At 32.6% G+C, this 26,131-nt stretch overlaps 1 protein-coding gene and 1 long non-coding RNA gene across 4 annotated transcripts in view; one reads left to right on the forward strand and one right to left on the reverse strand.

The window, feature by feature from the left end:
• LOC119834939 (E3 ubiquitin-protein ligase HECW2) overlaps positions 1-24,371 on the reverse strand; it is an 86,188-nt gene extending 61,817 nt beyond the window's left edge. Inside the window, exons 1-2 of one of the 3 annotated variants that reach the window (XM_038359491.1) lie at positions 24,212-24,371; positions 22,535-22,827 (exon numbers count right to left, since the gene is read on the reverse strand). In XM_038359491.1, coding sequence (XP_038215419.1) covers positions 22,535-22,793 — 259 coding nt within the window. In that variant the 5' untranslated portion in view covers positions 22,794-22,827; positions 24,212-24,371. Of the gene's footprint in view, positions 1-15,934; positions 16,166-22,534; positions 22,828-24,211 lie in introns of those variants that run through there. The other 2 variants (XM_038359492.1, XM_038359493.1) reach the window with 2 other exon arrangements.
• A 423-nt stretch (positions 24,372-24,794) lies between these two features.
• LOC119834972 lies at positions 24,795-25,853 on the forward strand. The gene is made up of 2 exons (XR_005288024.1): positions 24,795-25,095; positions 25,172-25,853. It is a non-coding gene; the product is annotated as an uncharacterized LOC119834972 (long non-coding RNA).
• Positions 25,854-26,131: the final 278 nt, after the last annotated feature.

Below are 26,131 nucleotides of genomic sequence, written 5' to 3' on the forward strand. Positions count from 1 at the left end.
AGATTGGAAATGATTAAGGAGATCATATTTATTAAGGAAGGCACTTAACTGCTGTTGCACTAAGCGTTCCAAGACTTTAAGTAATTAATTAAAGGTAAATAAAATTATATTCGGTTTCCGTAATTATTTTACATTTATCGCAGAATTTGCCTATAAAAACACAGATTTAGCAGTTATGAAATAAAAGCGAAGAAAATATTTTCATAAAAGTATATTAAAATAAAATTTTAATTAGCTAGGTATTATAATAACCACATAAACCTCAACAATTTCTGCATTAAGAGTTTCGTATAAACACGTTTTACAAATTATATAAACCGGTTTTAAAGCAGGAAGATCTATGAGTTTAAAAATACTTCACGTCATTAGCACAAAACAAGCAATTTGGTATGTAGCTTTAAAATTTATAAGTCATACAATAAGCAAACTACAAAATAATTATCGCATAACATGACAAAGACTTCTAAGACAGATTCGAAAGATGTCAATAAATACGGAGGATTGTCTGATATAACACTACCTCCACAATTTGTTCGAACCAAAATAAATAAATAACAATAGTGTTCAAACTGCTTTCTATAATATGTGAACGAAATAGGCATAGAAATTGCACAACACTAACGTTTTAATATAAATCTCAAATTGGCCATATTATCCGATTTAAAGACGTATTCTAGAAGTGTTATCTTATAGCTAAGTTTATTCACTTAAACATTATTCACTACAAAAGATCAGAGGATAATAAAGATTATTGCAATAATCCTTATACCTTTACGTCACTTTGCGGATACATTGTAATTAATTACATCTTGAGAAAATATAATTGCATTATCTTTAGGGAGCCCTGATGGCGTAACTACGGGAGCGGTTAAAAAATAACGTTTTAAAGCTATTATAATCTTATAGTCTTGAAAATAAAACATTCACGATGAAAGTTTATTTTGAATATCCGCAAATGTCACAAGACAAGGCAAATAGCCAATTGATGAAGTCATCTTATAAGCGAAAGCACCATAGCGCAACGATGGTTTTGGTTGGACTGAAAGTGTGTTTATAGCATCCGTCTTCCTGCCGTATACCGACCAAAATACCGTTACGCCCGCACAACTAAACTCCATTGATTTACATACGCAAATCATGACGAATTGCTGCAATTGCATGGCCCAAATGTACTGGCAGTCGTCTGATATTGACGGATGCATGGCAGTTTTATTGCATTCCAAAGTACATAAGTATGATATTAATGCATTCATAACGCATTCATAAAATAACATGATCACAATCTGTTCACATCAATGATCAAACGAAAATGACAATCATAAAAACAAGATTTATCTCGCTGATTATGATGATGATGCATAACATGTTCGGCTTATAACTCATGAAATTATTCATCAGTCATGTCAATACTTCGATACACGGAACACAACAGTTATGGATGAAGGTATAGAAGAACCGAAGTGAAACGAAACAACCCAATACCGCATGGTGAGTCTTAAAAAATATACACTCGTTAGTGCATCCGGTGAATTACGATTGCGCGGTCTTTTTGCCGCATGTCCGAGTGTAAAAAGAAACTGTCCGCAGCATAGCACACAGCCAGGGAGTATCCTGCCTCAACGCGCGGAGGGAGGAGGATGCAGTCCATGAATGGTCCTAACGAACTCGCTGTCCTTGGACCGACCAGCGGCCTGCCCCATGCCGCGACTAACCGATACAAAATATGCACGTCACAATTCGATACCAGCATCCAAGAGCAACATACATTGAAAACGATCTATACATACTGAGAATAAAAAACAAACTAACGTTTAAAAGGATAAGGACATCTAGTTCATTAATAACTGTCGCAGAATTGCCAATTAAAGAGAATCCATGATTTTCCGAGGATAAAATGAAAACAATCTTAATGACCGTCTATTGCGTAGTACACGTCTATAGCTAGTTACACCACAACAGGAAACATTTGAGCTCTTGCATTATATAAATACATACACGTAGTATTCCATACGCGGTAAACATCTCATTCATGTGCCTTTGATTGAGTTTGAATGAGTGACGTGCTTTGCGTACAGAATTCACCGCGTAACAGGAAGTGAAACGAGTCCAACTTTATCAAGGACGTTATATCAAAACTGGTATTGTAATGCAATTTATTACAACTATTTGAATAAAGCATTTCTCTTATCGTAATGTAACATGAATGTCGTTCAAAAGCTCTTCATCATTTTATTTATATTTCATTGCGATAGCGTCCGCCATTACATTTTGCAGTGAATTGCAGAATTGCGATTTAGTATCTGTAAACGATAAAGATTTACGAACAAATGGTCTGACGGAGTGTAAAAGTCTCTACCGGTCGAGCTTCGGTAACCATAACACTACATTAATCAAATAACCATTTGCTACGTTGCCAACGGTTGCTTGCCAAGATAATACGTTACGCAATAGCATAAAGATATTTGTAAAGGATTTATTAAAATTCGCCGAGGCGCGTTTGGTAACAGCAGTCCATCCTCCCCGCCTACTCAAAAGGATACAATTGTATGGTCATCCTTGGAATTGGTTAGTTTATTATCATGCAAATTGACAAAGCGACCTTGAGTGGAAGATCGACACGCTAACCCAATTCGCGACGTGGCTATGCGTGATATTAAGAGATTAAAAGATCATACTCTCTCATGTCAAAAGGTCTTTGTCGTACTTGAACATAAAACCCTTTTCTAAATCATTCATGTATAAACTCGAACAAGTTTTAAATGATGAAATGAGGGAACAGTGAATATCTACTATTCCAAGGTTAAGTTGTTCCTGAACGCAAATCAAGTCAGCGAGTGAGGATTAGATAAATGATGCAGTATATAAATCACATTTAACGTTTATTTAAAAGGAAAAAAGACATAAAAACCATTGCGGCAAATAATGTAAAGCCACAAACTGCAAGAGCTCTTTCGTTATTGACATTTCCATCTGGAAACTCGTTTCTCCAATATACATTCACAATAAGCGAGTTTACCAAAGGTCCATAAACATCTTCCGTTCATTTATGTGACGCTCCATTACTCTGAACACCGTGGTCAGCTCAAGATTTTATTTTTATTGTCAATACACATCCGGTGACGCCTTTCATATATATCTGAGATTAGGATTTACATGTACCGTACTTTCTACACATAAGTTATCAATTTGTTTGGTATTCAACTGTGGTAGGTAATCATTATTCAAATTTAAGAAATTTATTTCCTTATACAATTATTCGTATTTTTAATTTAAACATCGATTAAAAATATATGCATATGTAATTATGTAGCTAGTAGTATATGAATAAATTAAACAAACCAGGCAGTTTACAACATTAAATAATGTAATTTAATGTTCGTTCCTCTAATTGACCAGACCTCTTTTTACCCAAACTTAAAGAAAGGATCTCTGCATTTAAATAAAACCATTATGTGCCACTTGTTCCCAGTCACCGACTGGAACGTGCGGAAGACGTTACGCTACAGAATTATATAGAGTTAAGCCATACATATTTATTTCGACATAATTAAACTTCACAAAATTCTCATACTTTTCGTAAGCGTGAAAAAACTTAAATGCACTCAGCATTGTGCACAAAAAAACGGGGTCAATTCGTGATCTATGATTGACTACGGTGCTTTAACCGATTTTACCATTCGAGCACGAACTCCGCTCACTGCACTCGAGTGAAATGCCACAGACATTATCGTTTTGTGTCAGTTAAATTACCATCTAAGATCCGTGAAGGGGCGTCGACCCGAATTTGTGCGGATTACGGTAGACCTGATCAGCCGTCTATATCGCAATCTCGTATCTGCATGGGATCCCGAGATAGTATTCTTAGATTCGAAGCCAACATTTCCTGACACTTGAACAATGCCTCATTACAGCTGTAACTCCACTGAGGAAGTCGATATCTATTCGCAAAGCACAATAGGTGAGCGACATCCGAACCTCATTACTGGGGCTCATTTCCGTTTGTGATTTACACGCGAGCCGGTTTATTGAGCTGACCACTGTCTATTATGAAATAGTCCACTTCATTACAATATAAAATATGCAAGAGCCAACACAATTAACATAATTGATGCAAGCATTTGTTTTGATTAGTGTACCTACCGCATGTTTTAACCTAAATTCGACTGAAATGCTTCTATGTACGAGCATCAAAACATGTTGTGTTATAATATGATTAATACAGATAGAAATCTAGGAAATCGTAAGCCTAGTTGTTTGGCTATCGTCTGTAAACAGATCTGGCCTTGGAGTAAATGTTCTGCGGATGTTCACCGATTTGGCGAATGTTTGATGCTCGATCTATCTCAACGCAATATGTATCATAACATGCAAACTTTTGAAGATTATAATTCAAATAATATAAGAAATGAGTATTTTAGTAATTTAATGCATACAAAACATTAAAAACACAAAAGTTTTTTTTATCAATATAAAATATGCACATAGAAAATGAACGACCTCTTATAAGGTTCAAAATACCACAATTTAAAAAAATAATGATATAACAATTCTGAAAATATCGAAGAAATCATTATCCCTCTGTTTTAAAATAACTCTCCTAATTGTTAGACCAATTGCAACCGTTATGATATATTTTTTTCAATCGAATCATATTGCTATTAAATCCTAACACAGTTATTCGAAAATTCATACCTAGCACTTAACATATTAATTTCTACAAGGATAACTATTATAGGGTCCCACTTTTCGGGTCAGGACGGGACAAACTAAGGTCGGTCAATGACTAGTACTAACGCGCATGTCTTGTTGCTAAAGCCAAGGCTTCCTACAGAACGCTTACCTAGCTAAGAATTTCCTTTTCAGATTGCGTAACAAAGACGTGTCTTTTAACAATATGGAACGTAATTTCATAATGTCACTTCATTAATTTTTACCTTTATGTGACTTAATATGCTTCTAATTGCATCATATTATTCACGTTAAATGAACATCACCCAACGCAATATCAATTACGTTTATTAGAAGAAAACGAAAACGGAAATACATAATGCTGAGCAAATAACGAAAGATTTCCACTCGTTAGCACAACGTCTTAAACACCTACGTGAAGTTGACACTATCTTTACACATGTACCTACTATTTGAGCAGCGTCACAATCAAACAATATCCACAGAGTAAATAGAACGTGAGGATACAACCACGCCACAGATCCATAAGGGCAGGCCGGGGTATAAATAGTGTAAATATGATTTGTTTAATGCAAACAGTGTGGATATCTCGCCGGCTCAGCCTTTATGCTCCTCCGCTTGGTGGCACAAGAGAGGAGTGTGTTCGATGCGACAACATTTGTCATGTAAATATTTGTCAGATGCCCCCACACTAGAGCGACCCGCTTTGGAGTTTCCTGAATCGCGCAACATTGCGCTCTACGGTCCGAAAAGTTCGTGTTTATTTACAAAACGCTTATCCAGCGAAACTTTAACATTTTAAAGTATTTTCGCTTTCAGCGCTTGTTATTTGAGCATTATTTCCTTTGCATTCTTGTGTCCAAAAATAACACCGAATATTTGAGTAATCATCATGGTAAAAATATTGATCGTTTTCGGCACCTATAAGATGTATTAGAGACATAAACTAAGTACGATACTAGTGAAAAACACACCTATTTAATTGTTTATACGCGTAATTCAATCACGGACGATAAAGGGAATTTCACGCGGTCGCAGTGACAGGCGAACAGGGAAAAAGAACCCGACAAAGTAAAACTCTGGTCGCTGTTTTAATGAATGTATTTATACGGGGCAATACAACGCACAGCGGAAAACGCATAATGACTTCCGCTGGACGAGCGTCGAAAAACAACGAAAATAAATCCCCCCGAGGAATCCTAAACAACTTGATATTCAGATGATTGGGTCGCAAATACAGGTTTCCTTTAACCGACCATATGGCTAATTAATCAAGATTTGAAATTATTACTTTCGCCGCATCAAACATAGAATAAATTATGCAGAAATTTTCTACCTATGTACGTAAGCTTATGGTATAATAATAACAAATTACTGAGACTACTAGTGGCATTACAACAGCTAACAAATAATTTTCAAGTAATACTCGTATATAATAGATGAAACTTGACTTTAAATAGATATATAATTTACGTTTTAATTATAACACTTAACTTTTTGAATATCCGAGTTTAATGTACGACCAATTTCAATACTTGTCAAACTTAAACAAAATATAAATTAGTTATTACTATTTTTATTATTACTTAATTAATTAAGGCAAAACAGGGTTTCCCGGGACAGCTAGTAAATTATAATCCTACTAATATCATAAATGCGAAAGTTTTTAAAGATGTGTATGTGTTTGTTACTCTTTCATGCAAAAACTACTGAACCGATTGCAATGAAATTTGGTACGTAGACAGCTGGACAACTGGAATAACATATAGACAACTTTTTATTCCGATATCCTACGGGATACGGATTTACGCGGGTAAAACCGCGGGACGCAGCTAGTTTTTTAATATGATTCGTGCAGAATTTAAAGCGGATCCGGTTACCATATGTAATTAATTACCCATAGAATATCTACTTGCGAAGTAAATGACAGTTGTGCCGCGTTATAACAAAAACACTGCTTTATGCCGGGATATATGTACGAATAAATATTTATTCTCGACTTGAGCAAGATTTAAACACTTAAAAGGCCAAACCACCTCACCGGTAATATGAGACATTAATCACTAATTGCTGCCCAGTATAATCAAAAACAGAAACGCTATATAACCCATTACCTTATTTATATAAATATAATAGTATCATATATATCAAAACCTCAATATTTTTGAAAAATCAATCGATATTTTTTGCAATTTTTTTGAGATTTTGCTTCAAGATATTGCAAGTATCGAGGGGATCTTTACTTTCTGGAACAATTTAATATGCACACACTTATACGAAACGTAGATTTCCAATGGTAAAACCATTTTTAAAAACGGTTACATCGATTCAGAGAATACCTACCCAGTACAATGTCACAAACTCACAATTGACAAACGTTACCTCTCTATAAATATACATACTTAGATAACAAGACAGTGTAAATGTATTTAACCACATCGTTTTATTAATTTTTACTATTTTCATTCATAATTTTGTAAGTAACTGTTACCGTTGCTTCTCGGTAGCACTTTATGTGTATGCAACGATGACTTTATCTCCTGGTCATAGTCCGTGTCTTCGTCATGGGAATATGATGTTCACATTTTCATCGCAATGTTAGGGAGAATGCGTAATAATCATTTAGCGGAAAATCTAGACAATCGTGGGAAGTTCCACATCGCAAACTATCAAAGAAACGCGCGTCATTATAGAAGCTATAGAATTATAAATTAAAGATTTATAAAAAAAACCATTAGCACAAGTTCCATTCTTCGGTTACATACACAACAATGAACACTTGATGTTACAATTAGATGTTCAAAACAACTAGCATTTCAGACGTTTGTTCACCTAAAGACATATTATTAGGCAACGTGAACAAGTTAAGCCCCTGTTGGCGGTGTGCCCTCGAATCGAAAGGAGATTTCAAGGATTTGTCTTAAGTGTTCGCACGAAGCAGACATGTCGCCCGACGTCACGAGAAAGGATGTTGGGACGAGGGATGCGGGGGGATACACGATATTCCTTTTACGCGGACCAATTAACGGTCACTGACGGACCGGATGTGTGTACACTGTACACATATGCATTAGCACCTCCACCCTTCTTTAATCTTTTTATGTGCACGAAATCGGCCTGGGAAAATTAACAGCGCCCACAGCGAATTAAGAAGCGGTGGCTTTTAACAATCAATTGCATTCAGATTACTTATCTTGGCTATATGGATCTGTAATTTCAATAAAATTTATTTAAATGAACACTTATCCACCATCCATATTTATACATACTAATTGAGAGATACTAAATTCTCCAATAATCACATTGTTTGAAACTGTCGACATGCCATATGACTAAGTATTACTAACGAAAATTAAATTAGTCATAAGAAAAAAGCGTTTCATATTTGTCCCTAAATGTAAATAATTAGCAATTAGTTCTAACGAGTTATCCTTATGAGTGGATCACACAAACACGCTCCTCACTCATCACTTTTACTACGAGTATAAACAGCACGCGACTGCAAAATACAAGTATATAAGAACTAAATGAATAATTAATTACCTAGATGTGTTATTCTTAAATGTAAATTCGCTAGCAATTATGCACCTTACATAATCCGTCCTTGGCTTTGTTAGCCCATTGGTTGGCTCATTGATAACTCATTCATGCGCAATGCACTTGTATTCAACATGCGTATCTTATATTCTTCTCAAAGGACACGCATAATGGTACCTCTTATGGCGCATCAACAACTTTATAGTAAGGCCGAATTCAATGGAGTATGTTCCAACCATATACGAGCCAGTGGACAGAACGGATAAATTAATGGAGCTGCGGCCTTAATTTTAAATTTATTTACGACTCAACTACGTACCTAAACACTAACAGATAAATTCCAATTTCGAGCATAATTTTTTTAACCTAACCTGAATGAAAAATATTGCTAAATATAATTAACACTTTTACTTCAAGATTAGATATATAATAACCTACCAAAAATTGTTAGCTCTTGATATATTATCTAAATGCTCTAGAATTATATTTTGCAGATTTAAGCCCTTTCACAACCGTGCATATAGTTTAAATTTCACAAACGCGTCAGCCATAAAAAGATTAAATCTATTTTTATTTTCTCAAAACCGGAAACGCAAGCCCGTGCCAACAATTACGGGACGGTATGGCGAGCGTATGTCACTTCCGTTTTCGCCTGAGTGCATTCCACCCTAGTTTTAAGGGCTGTTCCGGAAGGGATGAATTTTAATAAGTGTAAAGTCAACGGATCTCTTGTTCCGACTTTGACTTCCGCTTATTTGTCCGCTAGAGATTTTTTACGTTAAATTGTCGGTAGTTAACAATAGTAAGGTAGGCATACTTTTGTTTAACTTACTAATCGCTTTTTGGTTTGTTTATTTTAGTTGTTAGTTATTTATTCCCACGTCAGTTATTGTACAATAAATAGCCAGTATGACTGTATTGTGATCGATATTTATGGGTGTTGAGAGTAACATCTGCAGATAAGTCATTTACACCTGGCGACTAGTTAACCACACCCACGTCCGTTGGTGGTGATTGGTTTTATTAAATGAAACGTGTCTATTGATTACAATGATTTTATAGACTTGTGTTTTAACAATACTGAATTAGATTAGTAGCTAGCTAATTTATTTAATAATTAGATTTTGTTAGTGAAGCATAAGATCATTGGGATAAAATATCATGACGCAATCAACCTCCAATATATTTATTACATGATACTCCATATGAGAATAAGGAACGCAAACAAGTTTAAGAGGGTGCGCATGACGGTGCGCGGACGCAGATCAAGCCGCCATTACTCCGATCGTATAAACTCCGAACATTATTTATCGTTTCCTCTCAATGTTTTTCTCTCGGCAACAATGCTCCACTCCGAGTTAATGACTTTACGACGTGTCGAGGAGTAATTCGCTTTAACGATCAGTCTCCGACGGAAAGCGGTGTGAATGTTATCAACGTCACTTAACAAGTCCTTGTTTAGTGGTTCCTAGAAAATGGCGGATAATGGTGGCTCCATTTTGAATTCTTTGACCCTGCTCATTAAATTTATTAATAAAATACGTATGATGGCAGGCTAGATTTGGGTTATTCTTCTATAATTAATAATATTGGCTTGATATAATTCACATAGTATAGAACATTTATGGCAAACCATCTGTCATTCAATACAACTACGCTTAATTACACTACTAATTTTTAAGCAAATTAGAAAATTGCAATCCTACTATCCTACTAATAATATAAATGCGAAAGTTTGTAAGGATGTGTGTGTGTTTGTTGCTCTTTCACGCAAAAACTACTGAACCGATTCCAAAGATATTTGGTACGTAGATAGCTAAACAACTGGAATAACATATAGGCAACTTTTTATCCCGATATTCCTACGGGATACGGACTTACGCGGGTAAAACCGCGAGGCGCAGTTAGTTTTCCATAATCGAAATTTACAAAAATTTAATATAGATCGATTTAGAATGGGTAGATTGTGAATATTGCAAGCCTATAAGTAGATTTAAGACAGACAGACTATGCAGCCAACATTGTAATACATATCATAAAAAATATCCCCGTAGGTCTGACATTGTTGCCTTGTACTCCAGTGTTAAAATGGTAGCCACTGACGAGGAAATTGGATCTCCGGTGTTTTCACTTACCGGACGAAACGCAATAACATATAATACCCGCTTTTATATGATATCCTTTGAGTTGTTCATTTCAAATATTTGAACAGGATTTTTATAGTTTATAAGTACATTAAAGTATTCGAATATTAGTACTGATTATAGACATCACTCGAGAACATGTTTTTTTTAAAGCATTTAACCATTAAATGATTCAAAAGCAAGGAGATACAAAACAATCTTATATCGTGGTGTAAATAATCTAATGTTCGATTATGAGCCCCAACAATTCCAGTCTGGAGCTTTTCTGGCCCTATTTTTGTCGTCTTTAAAGTTGTTCTTACTTAATTGTACGTGATTTTCTTATACATAACGTTGAACCCCACCCGAAACTAAAATCTGGCTACGCCCGTACCAACTAATATCAGTGTATCATACAATAGCATGGAGCAATTATCTGGTGAGGGACAAACCTAGCTTCTATGATCCAGTGACTTGGTTACCTGGTTCCATTCCGCAATTCCGGATTCGAAGATGTGTATTTAAATATTATTAAAATAAACGAGCCTTGCCAACCTGTTTCATTTGAACTGTAGACGGTTTAAAACATTAACGGAACTTGATTTATTTTTAACGTCGATTTAATTATTGTAAGTGAAACATAAGTACTTTCGACTTAATAACCTCACAAAATTATGTTTCTCGTAAAGTTACAATGAACAAAACGGACAGAAGATAATTTAAGTTATAATAAAATGAAAATAATATATTTATTACACTAGATGAGTAATTGAGATATTCAATTAATCCAGCTTTTATATATACGTACCAACTATGATCATATAATTTATATGCAAAACACATGAAAGTTTCATAGAGCTCAAATGAACTTTTCCAGTATTTAACGATTCAAATAACAACTATCTTAAAATGTTGCATATTGTAATACATCTTAAATTCGAAAAGGTGTTTATAATAAATTCATTTTTTATATTAACTTTGACAAACATCCATTAAAACAGCGTTCACGTTCAGCGATGCATTTAGCCGGTTAGAGGTGAACAACATTATACACATATAAAGTCGCTATATATCACTAATTACATTGATATAGTGAAACTTAGATAATATAATGATATATGTGGGAGCGTCTCGTAAAGAAACTACGTGAGAATCTCTATACAAAAGCAAAAGTAACAGTACATAAAAGAATAGTCGTCGTAGGAAAGTGGGTAGTGAGCTGTAAATGATCATTATGAGACAATACTGACTTTTTCCGTTTCATTATTTGTTATCTCAATCTATTTAAAAAGTTATTATTTCTCCTTGTTCAGTTAAATTGATAGATTTATAATATAGTTCCCACATGAAGGAATTATGAAAATTTACGTTTAAGTTTTAAAATTTCTCATTCGAATTATAAAAATATCATCTTCATTTATTTAACTATTTAATATGCACCACAGCAATTAAAAATGTAAACACTAGTACGTATATAATAAAGGGATTAATAAATATGTAGATGAGCTGGGAAAATGAATGGTTTACCTTTAAAATAAATAATAATTGGATAAAACTCATGTAATAATTATTCACCTTAGTCATCATGCTTTATATTAAAACTCAAAGTACACATTATTTTTTTGATTATTTCTAATAAAATTTTATTTATCCGGTCTTAACTTACCATTTTTTTTAATTACCGTTATTTTATGATAATTATTTATATTTTTTAGATAAAGACCTGTCTATCGAGTACCTGCAGTTTATCAACCCCAGAAAATCTGTGTCACTCCAAATAAAATAAGTTTATATAAATATAAATACTAATTAAATAAAATATATGAATTGCAAGAATATAACAAATTATATAAAATTTATATATTAGATACCTGCGGATATCACACATGAATAGTTCAATTATAAAAAAAATATTACTTTTGAATAAAATTTATTGATAGCCGACGCTTTGCCTGGGATGAGAAGAAAATGAAATCATTCTACAGAGTTAGCGGATATTGTGACACTTAATTTTATTGTATCGATTAAACTCAAAATTCCACTTTAAAGCTTTTAGTGGATCTATTTATAAATCTACCTAAACCCAATTTTATGCTTATCAAGTGTTAAGATTTGCCTGAAGAAATAAATATCTTCTGTTCTTGTTAAAGTTGTGTTTATAAATTGTACTATAATGTAATAATTTAAATATGTAATATATAATGAGTACGTTTTATTTGAAAGAAATGTTTTTGTTATTAACATGATATTATGTTTATAGCGCATGTAATATTTTTTTCTCTTTTATCAAGAAAAACAAAACCATACAATATATAAAAAAAAAACTTACATAACCGGATCAACGTACGTATCCACTTTAGTTTCGATTACTGAGATAACTTAAAATCTGATTCGTAGAAGTGCTAAGAGTTATTATCATCGCAGTATATAATAAATTAGTTGCACCTCAAAGGTCGACGACAGGTTTAAGCCGACATAATCAGACACAAAGAATCGGCTGTAAACCGTCCTTTATATTATGCCCTTTTGAACCGAACTTTCAATCAAATGCATCGCAATTCAATACTTTGTATTTGAGGAACGTATAATTTTTTTAAGACACATTTACTTTATTACGAAAAGAACTCAACTCGAGCCAGAATAAGAAGAATAATTGGAAGAAATAGAATAGAACTGTTGAAATAAGATTTTGATAATTTTAAATATGTAATTATTCACTGAACTGAATCACGTTGCAAGAAAAATGAGGGTCAACGAAGGAACATAGCAGTTGATTATAGTAATGACTAGGTAATTAATCATTTAATTCATTTATAGAACACGTTTCACACAGACATTTAAATTAAAACTATTTTAAGTTGCTTAATTAACACAAAATTTAATTAACGTTAACGCCCCCATAGGCATATTTGTCCGCGCTTTTATTTTACAGATTTTCTACAAAATACGTGTATGTTATTTCACATGACTTGTATATTCATAGTAATAAAATAATAATGCACACAATTCATTCGTTCATTAAACGAATGAAGTTAAAATTTACGACATGGCCGAGCTTATCTTAACAATATTACGTGTTATTTCTTCACCGCTGTTATTCTATTTGTCTTGTCGAGGAAGTTGAAACTATCTGCCGTATCCGAAGAAAACATGACACGTCAATAAAAAGTGTAAAAGAAATGTACACAGCTCGATCACTTACGTAATTAAATAAATGAAAACAAATGAAGGCTGGAGCGTTCATCCATTCATCCATACCATTATTATTTACTAGCTGCGCCCCGCGGTTTCATCCGTGTAAGTTCGTATCCCGTAGGAATATCGGGATAAAAAGTTGCCTATATGTTTTCAGTTGTCCAAATTTTATTGAAATCCGTTCAGTAGTTTTTGAGTGAAAGAGTAACAAACACACACACATCCTTTCAAACTTTCGCATTTATAATATTAGTAGGAGTAGGATATATTTCTGTGTGATTTTGTTTCTCTTTACTTTTTGTTTCCTACATTTGAACTAGTAACAACTTATCTTTTAAATGGGTAGTTCAGTATCCAGAAGTAAAATTTCATTTTTAATCCTTTTCTCATTCGCAGATCAAACTTATTCAGGAGTTTAATGCACTAATACTAGATCGCTTTATTATACACATATATTCATAACATAACGAAGTGATAATGTTAAGAAAAATCAGCAAAAGCATGTACCTACTAATGACTGCACTTATCATAAATAGGCGCCTATTTATTATCCCAACAGTCCGTTCGGAGACTAATGACAGAAACTTACATTATAATCACGAGGGCAAAAAAGTAATAGGCCATGTGTAATATGGTAATATAGGTAATGAAATGAGGCCCAGTGCTCGAGCGAGGCGTGTCAATTTAATATCCGCCGGTGGGCTCCAAGATGGATGGCACTTTTATTAACCCTGGAGCCGGACGTGCGTCGCTTTACGATTTAATGTTAGCTAGACTGTAATCTCCTAAGAAATTCGAGCTGATATTTAAATAACCACGTGCACTTGATTCATTCCTTATCAAGTCCGCGGACACATAAATTAAGGAAATGATTATGAATAGATATATTATAAGTTATAACCATCCACCATGCAGACCCAATGAACTATCTACACTCCTGCATACCAGTTTTTATTCAAAACGTGTTTCAGATGCGTCTGAAATGAAAACCGGAATTTGCACATTCAGTAGACATGGGATTTATATAGAGGTAGGTATCGCGTAGGGCCGATCCTACGGAAGAAATTCCATAATTTTAAGAGGAATGATGAATCTATAACAACCATAACTTTAGTACCCGGACAATTTTGAGTGTCATCCAATTCCTATACATACAATCAATAAAGTGTACCAAGAATATTTTTCACAAGACGTGGCGTTAAATCGTGTACAGCTATCGATATTGTTAACAAACAATGCATTTCTCACCATCTAGACACAAAATCTCAAATGGTTTCATTGTGAATCTCGCAAAAACCCGCAGGTATCATGGCGCCTTTTAAACGATGTATTGTATGGGCGCCTCGCCGCCCGTTTTTATCCTTCCCTAAATCAACTTAGGTAGAGCATCTGCGTGCTTTACGTTTGAACGCGGTAACTAAACTGTCTCGATTAGACAACGTAATAGCTAAAGATTTTACAGTTTCATAGATTATAAATTATTTATAAATATTTTAAACCGTTACGTAACTATGAATCTAAAAAGCTCGTAGAGGCTTGTTCAGTATATTACGTGACAACTTATTTATTTATATTACATACTTATTTATTTATCTGTAGGTGTAAACTTTATCATGAAACAACATAACACCATTGATTCCTTTTTTACAGCACCTATTTGAAGAAATGTTTGGGATAATACTAGGTATATTCAAAAATTGTTCACGTTGAAAGCAGTCAGCCGAAGTCGATTAAAAATAAATACATGACACTTCACGTATTTAAAAGAATTGTGAGTGATTAAGTTTTAAACTAATAAAGCTTACTCATTGTTGCAGGGTTTTTAATTTTATAATCGAATAGATCTTTTTTCGTCCGACATGAATGACGTAAAATTATCAATATACATTAAAATTTATAATATAAGTAACCTCACACACATGGAGTATAAAAACAAAATTTAAGTTTTATATTCGGATATGGGAATTAAATTAGATGAATTTGGTCGTATGGCATTTCATAACAACTATCTACTATCTAAATTTGAGGTTAAAATGCTTTATTCTAATTACAGACTTTGGGTAATTAACAGCAAATAATGACGAAGACGACGAGCAGATAAAAATATTTATATTTTTAGATTATTACAGCTAACCTTACGGATCTTATTATAACTTTTTGTGAAAGTATTTGAGTCCTACTAATACACCTACAATTATCATCCAAATTAAGTGTGCCCGATATCGAATACGGTATGGCGTACTACATGTACCATATTTTATATTACGTGGGCAAACCACCTACAGTACAACCCACCGTTGTATTCTTCAATGAGCTTAGCCAACGTGTCACCCATCTAGATAGAATAGGCCTCCGTAACGCACTCAGGAAATTCGCTTTTAATTACTTACCGTAAAGTGACGATTGCTTTCCTGTGCGCTGCTTAAAAACTGCCGCTACACACTGCGATCTCAGTTAAACAACTATGCTGTCTGTTTATAAGTATATCCTTAACACGAAATGTCAAAAAACTAGCACAAATACGCGCGATTTCGAATTTCGATACGTCAAATTCGAATAACGAACATGCGCTCGCGTGGCGGCGCGGTGCTTCGCGACTGAACGTGAACAGCGAGGCACGCGCCGGTGCCTTCATTCACAAATCGAATGGCGGGGAGAGGGGCTCGGGCGGCCCATTCATGAGTCCACCGAGGCGTGGTGACCTGCACCTCTTTCTACATAAATCGCGAAACGCTGTAACTATCTCACGCTTGCGGTTAAGTTAAACTCATTATTTTAATTTATTCCTTGTTAACATACAATGCTCTATGCGAATAAAGCATCGGAAATTCATCGATTCATCGAAAAGTTTTTGCTGCATTATTATAAAATTAATAAATAATTAATGTGCATTTCGAATGGTCCAATTCAGAACATCAATATAGCAAGCGGTTCTTTCCTGTTGACCGGTGCAGTGCAAAATGAGCTGGTGACACGAATTCTGTTGCACGATCGGCGAAAGTACGGTGAAATTGGAGAGTCGCATATAGCATTCGAAAATATAGTATACAGAATACATTATGTATTGTAAGTATATTTTATTTTCGTTTATTGTTATAACCGCAAAATTCGTTATGATGATTTACATAAGGAATATAAGCTTCGTCTCGATTTTCTGTGGTTACAATGTTGAGCAAGAGAAACCATTTGGAGTTTAGACATTTTAATCATTTTCAATCTTTAAGTAACATCTATAATATGTACATTTTTGATCTGCTTGCTTCTTTATACCAATACAAAAATCCTTCCACGATAAAACTGACTATTGATTGAATTAAGTGTTGAATGGTACAGGTTTTTATAGGATATACAGTGACTTTTTTCAATAAGCGTTACACAAATCGGTGAATTAAATTACTTGTTTATATATCCATCTTTCCTCCCCCGAGAATTAGATGTTCTGCCTCTGTAAAAAGTAATTTATGTCACTCTCTATCCTCCTGACTATGGCCAGAAATAAAAATTATATCATAATATCGCTTCAGAGACTAACAAACATAAAATGTTTCTTTCTAGCTAGTAAGGATTGAATTTAAGGATAAAATTGAAACATTTTTGCTTATGTGCTTTGAAAAAATGTACCTCTATCGATGTAATAGGCAGTTCAATAAAATCAAATCTGCATCTTATAAACACAATGTAAAAACCACGTAAAGGTTCATAGACTTTTTAAGATGTCAAGAATAAAAAATATATAAATATAGAAAAGCACTGTGTCTTTATATTGTTTATAAATACTAAAGATTATAAACTACTAGCTGCGTCCCGCGGTTTCACCCGCGTAAGTCTGTATATCGACATAAAAAGGTGGCCTATGTGTTATTCCAGTTGTCCAGCTATCTATGTACCAAGTTTCATTGCAATCGGTTCAGTAATTTTGTGTGAAAGAGTAACAAACATATACATACACATACATCCATCCTCACCTACTTTCGCATTTATAATATTAATAGGATGAAAGTAGGATGCGATAAGCTGAAATGTTATTTGACGAAAATGAATAATTACTCATGAAGAAATTATTAACTACCACTTAATCCACAAGAGGTCTGAACAGAATTGCTCAGTGAAAGGCGAGATTACATAAGAGGCAACTCGACGCGTGCTCTTACCTCTCCATTGTTTTAGCCACAAATGAGGAAGTCGATCATCCCAGTTTTACACGCCCATTAATATTAATTACTTCATTAAACAACTACTTATTGTAATAATTTTGTGAGGTTATAACATAATATGATTATTACAACAAGTAGTACAAAGCTATAACTTTGTTTAATAACAAAGATAGACTACGGTAATAGATCGCCTAGAAATATATTTCTAAGCGATTTCAATAAACGAGATTCTCGATTCGATTTCGTCAATTTTTTTTTTTTGTATTTGTCATCTCATGTAATACGAAATATAATTCACCTATCATAAGAACCTTAAGGCATTAAAATTCTTTGTTAAATTTAATGGATATTGATATTTTTTCTGATAAATGGCCTGGAATAAAGCACAAAATGATAAAGCTTTTTCTGTCCTAATTTAATGAATAATTGTTTTTTTTTTTCATTACAAAAATCTTAGCACTTGGAGCAGGGTTATCTACATGCATGATTATAATTTTTAAGGCTATATTCTTTGTTACTCTTGGTTTACTCTAAGTTATGACTTTGTTTGATGTCATATATTTAAGTTAACGCTTGTGTGTAAGTTGTGGTCACATACAATAGGTTGTGCATACGCCAACTTATATTTAAAAACGATCTGTAGCTTAAGTTTACATGTAACAACCGTTTGTGATCCTTAAAAAATAAAATAAAATAAAAATAAAATCTCATAACTTTTAACTGAGTGAACCGATTTGATGATTCTTTTTATACTTATTAAAAAATTGTAACTTGTCTTGTGGTCTCCTTAAAACTAGATTTAGTTCTGATAATTAGTAGACGATTATGTTCATTTTTTCATTACTGTTATATGTATACTGTTATATATACATACATTGATCACGATAACGCAAAATGTTATATTGCTAAACTCTCTTTTAAGATTATAAATCCGAAAGTTTCTGTTGTTTGTCTTTATTCAAGTCGCAATAGAAAGATTTTAAAGTATGTATTAATTTTGCGTCTACAGATAGTTAGAAGGATAAATAGTAGTAAAACCACGGCAGGCGAAGCCGTGGTTAACAGTTTGAGATAAAAAATATATCGAAACCTTCATAAAATTCTTAAACCAAACCTGTGTAGAAAGATGTATTCCTGCTTACAATATGGATTCGTAACTCATAAGGCCATGATTTAACAAGCACCCAATGTTACAAGCATAATTTATTATTAAAATTAAATGTTCGCAAGGAAAGAAAACAAATATATCGCCATCATGAAAAATTACGATACCGAACAATTTATGATCGTCATAAAAAATTCAGAGCTGAATCATCAAGTCCTAATATCGAAGTTATGTTAAAACTTAATTACATTTTAAAATTCAATCAATAATTTACGTCCGTTTTTATGTATTTTTATTAGTATCGGCGCATCTGAGTCACTAACTTTTTACAATTACTGTACGTGTTAAGTAATAAAAGCGGCAATCAATTTGCAGGATAGCATGCGCGGGCGCACAATTAAAGGGCGTGGGTGTTGATTGCACTTTCGTGAACTTTAGAGAATTCATTGACTTCTTTTATTAAAAAAAGAACACAATTGGCATCCGTTGCTAAATTGCAGTCGTAATTCTTGGACCGAATCCGTGTCTTTTTGGGTTTTTAAATGTCAGATTTTTAACATTGCCGTCAAAATATTAGTGTGAGAGAAGCTCAAGAAGAAAATATACAACACTATGGTGTTATGGTGTGGTGTAGGAAAATAAAATAGTAATCACGATTAAAAATAAATTATGGCCTCGAGTATGAGGTTGTTAACAATAAAAATTTCAATACTTACATTACTAAGCTGTCAATAACTATAGGCCAAATATCAAAAACTTTTGTCTCAATTAAAAATAAACAAGATAGTTTCCAAAGAAGATGTTTTAAAAGTTAATATTACAGATTCTTTATTTTCTTACTTCTATCATTAATATATTATGGTTAAACGTACTGAAGAATATTTCCCGAGGAAGTTCTTTTATAGTTCTCTCATTTCTAGTTTAGGTATTCGATACTAGAAATACTATTCTATATATTAATGCTAGGAAAAATGTGGTATAATCATCTTTGTGCCCATCCCATCCCAGTGCCTCTCGAATAATGCTTATAGAATCAATTAAGATATTTCTTTTTAGTTTTCCTCCTTAATATTAGTTCTTTGAACTCAGCCTAGAACGGGTGCAAGTTATCACAATTACTGTAAATGTCTATAATTAAGAAAAATCTTGTAATTTGATATTAAGAAAATTTATTTTATTTATTTATTTATTAAGATATATGACACAGTAGCACTAACTGTAATTGCAACAACGCAAAATGTTCTGTCACATTTAAGAACCTGTTTTAAATGACCTTACAATATAACAGTATACTTCACTCGTCCCATACCGTGTTCCGCCCCAGAAGAATAAACGATCACGACTGCATAATTACATAAAGTGTTATTATCTTAGGGATGGACACTGACTTCCTGTGGTCAATTAATGCACCGACAACTCACTGAGCTAGCATCTACAGTTATAACTGGCCTTACAAGATGAGGAAATGTTACGTTGATCAGCAAAAAGCCTGTTAATGGTCTAAATCAGTCTGGAACTAGGAAATTGCTTTATTTTCTTCTTGTAGCATGGAATCGATCATAGACGTATCATACATATTTAATCTCTTTATTTATTATTAACATTAACGAGTTGTTAACGAATGTTCAGAAGAAGTTTCTATTAGTTATCCAAAACGAGATTTTTAAAGAAGTCAGTACCTTATTTTAATGTATTCATGAAAATGATAAAACTTCGAATTCTCTGTAGTAGAGTGCAGAAGAAAAATACATTATAATAGGAATATTATTGAATGAATATTAATTATCCTATCTTCTCTCAACTGGTATAACTTGGTATATAAATAGCGTTCAAGCATGCGAATATTATGTTTGTTTTACTATAAGCCGTATGACGGAAAACATGAATTGAAATAATCTTTGGTTTTAAAATAACCTTGTGCATAAACGATTTATGATTGATCACTATTTAAATTTACCAAAAAGGAAAAACCCGAGTAATTATTTACATTTCACATCCGATGTTTGTAATGAGCTAGCTGCATGACCGTTCATTTACCGCTAATAATTCGACTTGAATTTAAATTGATTCTTTAAAGATCTCTCATAATATGTTTTTTTCCTAACTCATTAACCTATCACACAGGCTAGAAAACCCTGCCAGGACTGGCAGTGAGAGTTTAGTATTTAATCCAGCACGACCGCATTTTTTGAGCTCTCGGATGAAAAGAAACAAAATGACTAGTTATTGTTAATGGCGGAATTAACGTAAAATGTTTCTGGAATGAACTACCGTTTTTCAGAATAGGACAAAATTTTATATAAGACTGACCATTGCACTTAAAATGAATAATTAATTACAAATACTTAACAGTTAGTATTTTCTTGTGTTTGATTTTACGCGAGTATTATACATTTAGAAATTAAACACTTTACTTACACACACTTTAAAATCCGTTAAAGTCTTTAATTTATAAAGGCAATACATTTTAAAACAATCGTGTACATAGTATCTAATAAACACGCTAGTAAAACAAGAAATGATATTGCAAGGAAGATTATTATCTAACAACTGCAAAGACACTGCATAACACTTGGATGTAATCAAAATGTATTACGTGCCAACAAAGTTGTTACCGGTTACGAGTACTTGAAGCCTTTACCCACTTATAAACTGCGGTGTTTGCATTTCATTGATACAAAGTCATGTAATTTTGTCATTAGTCGATACTGATACTGTTATATAAAAATAATAATCGGTTTTAATATTAGGAATAAACTTATCGTTGGAATTGAGTGAGTAACTTATTGAACACAAGATGGAAATGTTAACATCTTGTGTTTATCAAAATTAATACACCATATTTTTTTAATCTCGTGTTATTTTTTTCCTCAAAACAACATTTATTAAGAAAGTTTTCTATTATTACTAGTAGCACGCCCCGGCTCCGTACGGGGAGTCATTTACCGTTCCTGAAATAATAAAAACTATCCTATCTTTTAAGTTGGATCAAACAGCACACAGTGTGCAGATTCTATTACAATCGGTTGAGTAGTTGAGGAGTCCATCACGGACAAACAGACAAAAGTAATTTATATATATTGAGATGTCTTGATTACAACCTTCAGAAAATTACGCTTTTCGCAATGTTTATTATCAGGATAAACACAACTTTCAAAAATACTTTTATTACAGTCTACGTAATTTTCGAAAATTAACATCTTAACAGTAACTAACATAGTCGATGGATCGTATATAGATATCATTTACTTTGTTGAATTAAACTAAACAGCTATTTTGTTGCTTTTTGCTGATTTCTTCTGTTTTTTACACACACACAGTTATTTATTTTAAACTATACGAATAAAACATGTTATGATATGCTTCAATTGATTACATTGTCCAACACTTTTCTTGTCACTACTCCAAGTTCTAACACCACTTCAACTAAAAAACTGGGTCAAATAAAGATACTCGATGTTAAAATGTAACTATAAAAAGTAAAAAAACAATTTATCTATACATAGAATGACTTCGTTTCTCGAATGTTCTGTATAAAGTTAGTCAGGAATGTCTGAATGGAATATCTTAAAATGTCATTCAGTAATTAAGAGATTTGCGTAGGAATAAGTAGTAATCCAGGGAAGGAAGAAATCTATTACAGGAATTTTAAATAAATATAAAATTTTACCCTAACTCGAAGACTTCTGAAAAAGACCATACATTAAACTAATCTTTATTCTATGACTTACCTGTAAGACATAACGCCACATAATCCTTCGGAGTCGCGGTGCCTTCTGGCAAGCTCCAGGACACACGACACTGCGTACCTTCTTCCGCCCAACATAATGTTCCCTTCTTGGCCTCTTCTATCGAGTCTTGTACACTATCCTCTATGGCACTTGTATTGGCACTAGGTTCCGTATTTTCTGGCACTTCAGTACACGCGTTCTCACACAGTGCGTCTTCTTTATCACTTGTAACACACTTCTCGTCATGTTCCTCTGACATGACTCGAAACACTTACGACATTATTGTTTTTTCCCTAATTGAAAAATTTTAAGAGGTCAAATTTTAAACTTCACTAAAACATTCTTTAACGTCAATAACTTTAGAAAGACGATAAGAAAATACCAATTAAACTAAGAGTCGTATACAGAAGAGATAAGTCATCTTTGGAAATAGCTATTAAAATAATATTCTTTATAACACACGAGATGAGCGTGAAACTGAAGATGTTCTAGTAAAACCTAAGGAGAATGGGGAGAATGGGTATGGGGTGGTTTGGAGCGACGTCGCGACGCTGTGACGCCAGGCCGGTCGGCGCCGATTATAATGCGGTCTATTCATTCGACTAGCCAATGTATTATATTTTTTTTTCTTATAAGGTAACAGATATATATACATTTTTTTTATCCACAGATATCTAAATTTTTTCTATTAAATTCTTAAAACTTGCAAACATGTAAGTACTTTTTGATGTTACTGTGATAAAATTTGATTAATTATTTACAGGAACCTATTAACGGTGACTTCATGATCACTAGATGTAAGCCATCTAGGTATTCTGCATATAAAATTAAAAATTTGGGTATAGTTTGATAGAGCTTAATAATTTAGGTACAATCAACCATTTAAGTTTACTAACTTCAACCTTAATATCATCGAGTGAATGATAAAATTATTGTTTATTTTTTATAGATAGAGATAAAACGAGTTTGTCGTCAAAAAATTGATTTAGAATTTTTTATAATGCATTATATACCCCTATACAAGGAAAAATTTATACAATATATAATAATAAAAATTGGCAAATCTTAATACCTATATGCAATCAAATAACAATAAACAAATACAAGTAAGGCAATAAAAAGCACTATTTTTAAATTTTGCACACTGAGCATAAAATAATAAAGAACAGTCTAACATTCTAAATAATAAGATTTATTTTTAGTTAAAGGTATCTTTATCTTTGTTGATATTTATAAATAAAATGATGAAATATAATAACTGTTATATGGCAACCGCCTATAGAATATTATGAAAAAAAAATAGAAACTTCAATACTTTAGCAAAGCATGTAAAACAAACAAAACAAACTGTGTCAAACATTATAATCATTTAGGGGAATATATTCCATAATGTTATATATTAATATTTTTAGATAAAATAATTCTGGTGATTTTACACCTGTAAATAAATAACTTAACAACTGATTATATGACACAAATGTAAGTTCATAACTGAAGTTGATTTAATTTATAGATCTAACATTTTACGATGCTTAAATAAAATATGAAAAAATAGTATTCATAAAGTAAATTTACCTATATGGTGACTTTTCATGCAAAACTTGTATCATATACTTGAATTTATCTACGATATTTAATTAAATTATGATGGTTTTATGTTATGATCAATACTTTTACCATGAGCAATGAAAATAAAACATAAAAGCTAATTCAATTCAACCACACATATGATTAAAACGTAACACTTGAATTAAAAAACAAACTGATGATATTGTTAAAAGCACGGGCACGTTTTATAAATGGTTTCAATGAAGACAAGGTTTTAAAAATAATTTTTCACAAATCATTTCAAACTATTTTCTTCGCCTTATTTGCTTCGCCTTATTTGCTTGTTCCTGACCGCATGCATCAAACAGGATGCGCAATATCGACCAATAAGTGAAGAATAGAAATGCTTAGATAGATTCGGATTGGTTATAAATAAAATCTTTGCAGATGACATTCACAATAATGAACTTGGCACTTGACACTTGAAACACTAATGATAAAAATGTCAAACACATAAACGTTTAAAAATGTAGGTAAGATTGATACGCCTTAAACATATTATATTCTTTAGTTTGTACAAAAATTTGTATATATAAAACAATGCATTACGTATGTGATACAGAAATATGCACTAACATTTGTTATAGTTTAAAATATATTAAAATTGGTTTTTTTTCTGATTGCAAATTTCTAAATTGTCACATTATTAGGTACCTACACCTATTTGGACAAAAGTTATCCACGAGCGTTAGCAATACAACACCATTTATGTATAGTCTATGGCAATATCTAGCATCAATCAAATTTGAAATTCAAAACCCTGTGTTTCCGTCCTTACCAAATGAAATCACACAAACAACTATAAATAAACAGTTATTATTCTAAATTGAGAATAAGTTGTTATTATAACGTTAAAAATGACTTCCATGCCTTCTGATTCCGAGTCTAACGTGAGTGGTTTTATAAGTTATAGCGACAAAAATTTTAAGTTCCTTTATACATCTATGATTGAGGTAAGTCTGTATACAAATTTAAGTTTTTAAGGTAATTCATAATTAAACATATTAAATACAAATCTATCGTTTACAGAACATGGAACTAATAAATCAAGATCTGTTACATATAGAGAAAAATATGAAGAATATTGTGCAGCAATCTGGCCCACTGGAAAGTCAGTTAAATGTGTTATTGCAAACTTTACCGAGACCAAACATACCTTTGCCGATGGAAACAGAGTAAATGAAAATGAAGATAAATGATCACCCATATTAGCTTATAAGATATACTTTATTCAATAAAATTCAATAATTACAAAAAGAATGTAGTGACTGGAGGTTCTATTTTTTACAAAATATGTAATAGGTATTTATGTTACATTTAGATTAAGATATCACTGGGTTACTGGGATTATGCTGGTAAGATTAAAACATAGGAAATTGATTTTTTATTACGATCAACCTAGTAATAAATATATAGCTTCCATATTAATGTACTTATTATTTATAAAAATTTATGTACATTTAGAAAATTTATCATGAAATATTATTTAATGGAATGTATAATACAAAGAAACTTGATTGAATAATGTTGCTAACTCTCATTTATTATTTGTGTTACACAACAGAGGATATATAATTCATAGTAGGAAATTTGTTTGTTTTGTTTATATTTATTCGGTACTTATAGTAAAAAGATTACAAAAATGGTGTTGTGTTCTATTTCTACACTAATATAATAAAGACTGTGTCCCCGACTGTGTGGACGTGGGAAATTTTAAGTTTTTATTTTGTGAATCGCTATTGAATAATACAATACAAATCATTTTCTACTTATTTATGCTAATGCTTCTTCACCAACATCATTAACTGTAAGACCTTCTGGAGCATACACAAAAAGATTATTGGGGTTGTTTACACATGAAAGACCTATATATAGTTGATCATGGGAAGAGCATCCAATTCTTAGGTCTACCCCCATATACTTAGTCTGGCCATAAATACTGTTACACTTAATTATAAAAAAATATTACATTTGAATTTCGAATCTGTC

This window comes from Zerene cesonia, chromosome 20 (assembly GCF_012273895.1).
Source record: "Zerene cesonia ecotype Mississippi chromosome 20, Zerene_cesonia_1.1, whole genome shotgun sequence".
NCBI lineage: Eukaryota > Metazoa > Arthropoda > Insecta > Lepidoptera > Pieridae > Zerene > Zerene cesonia.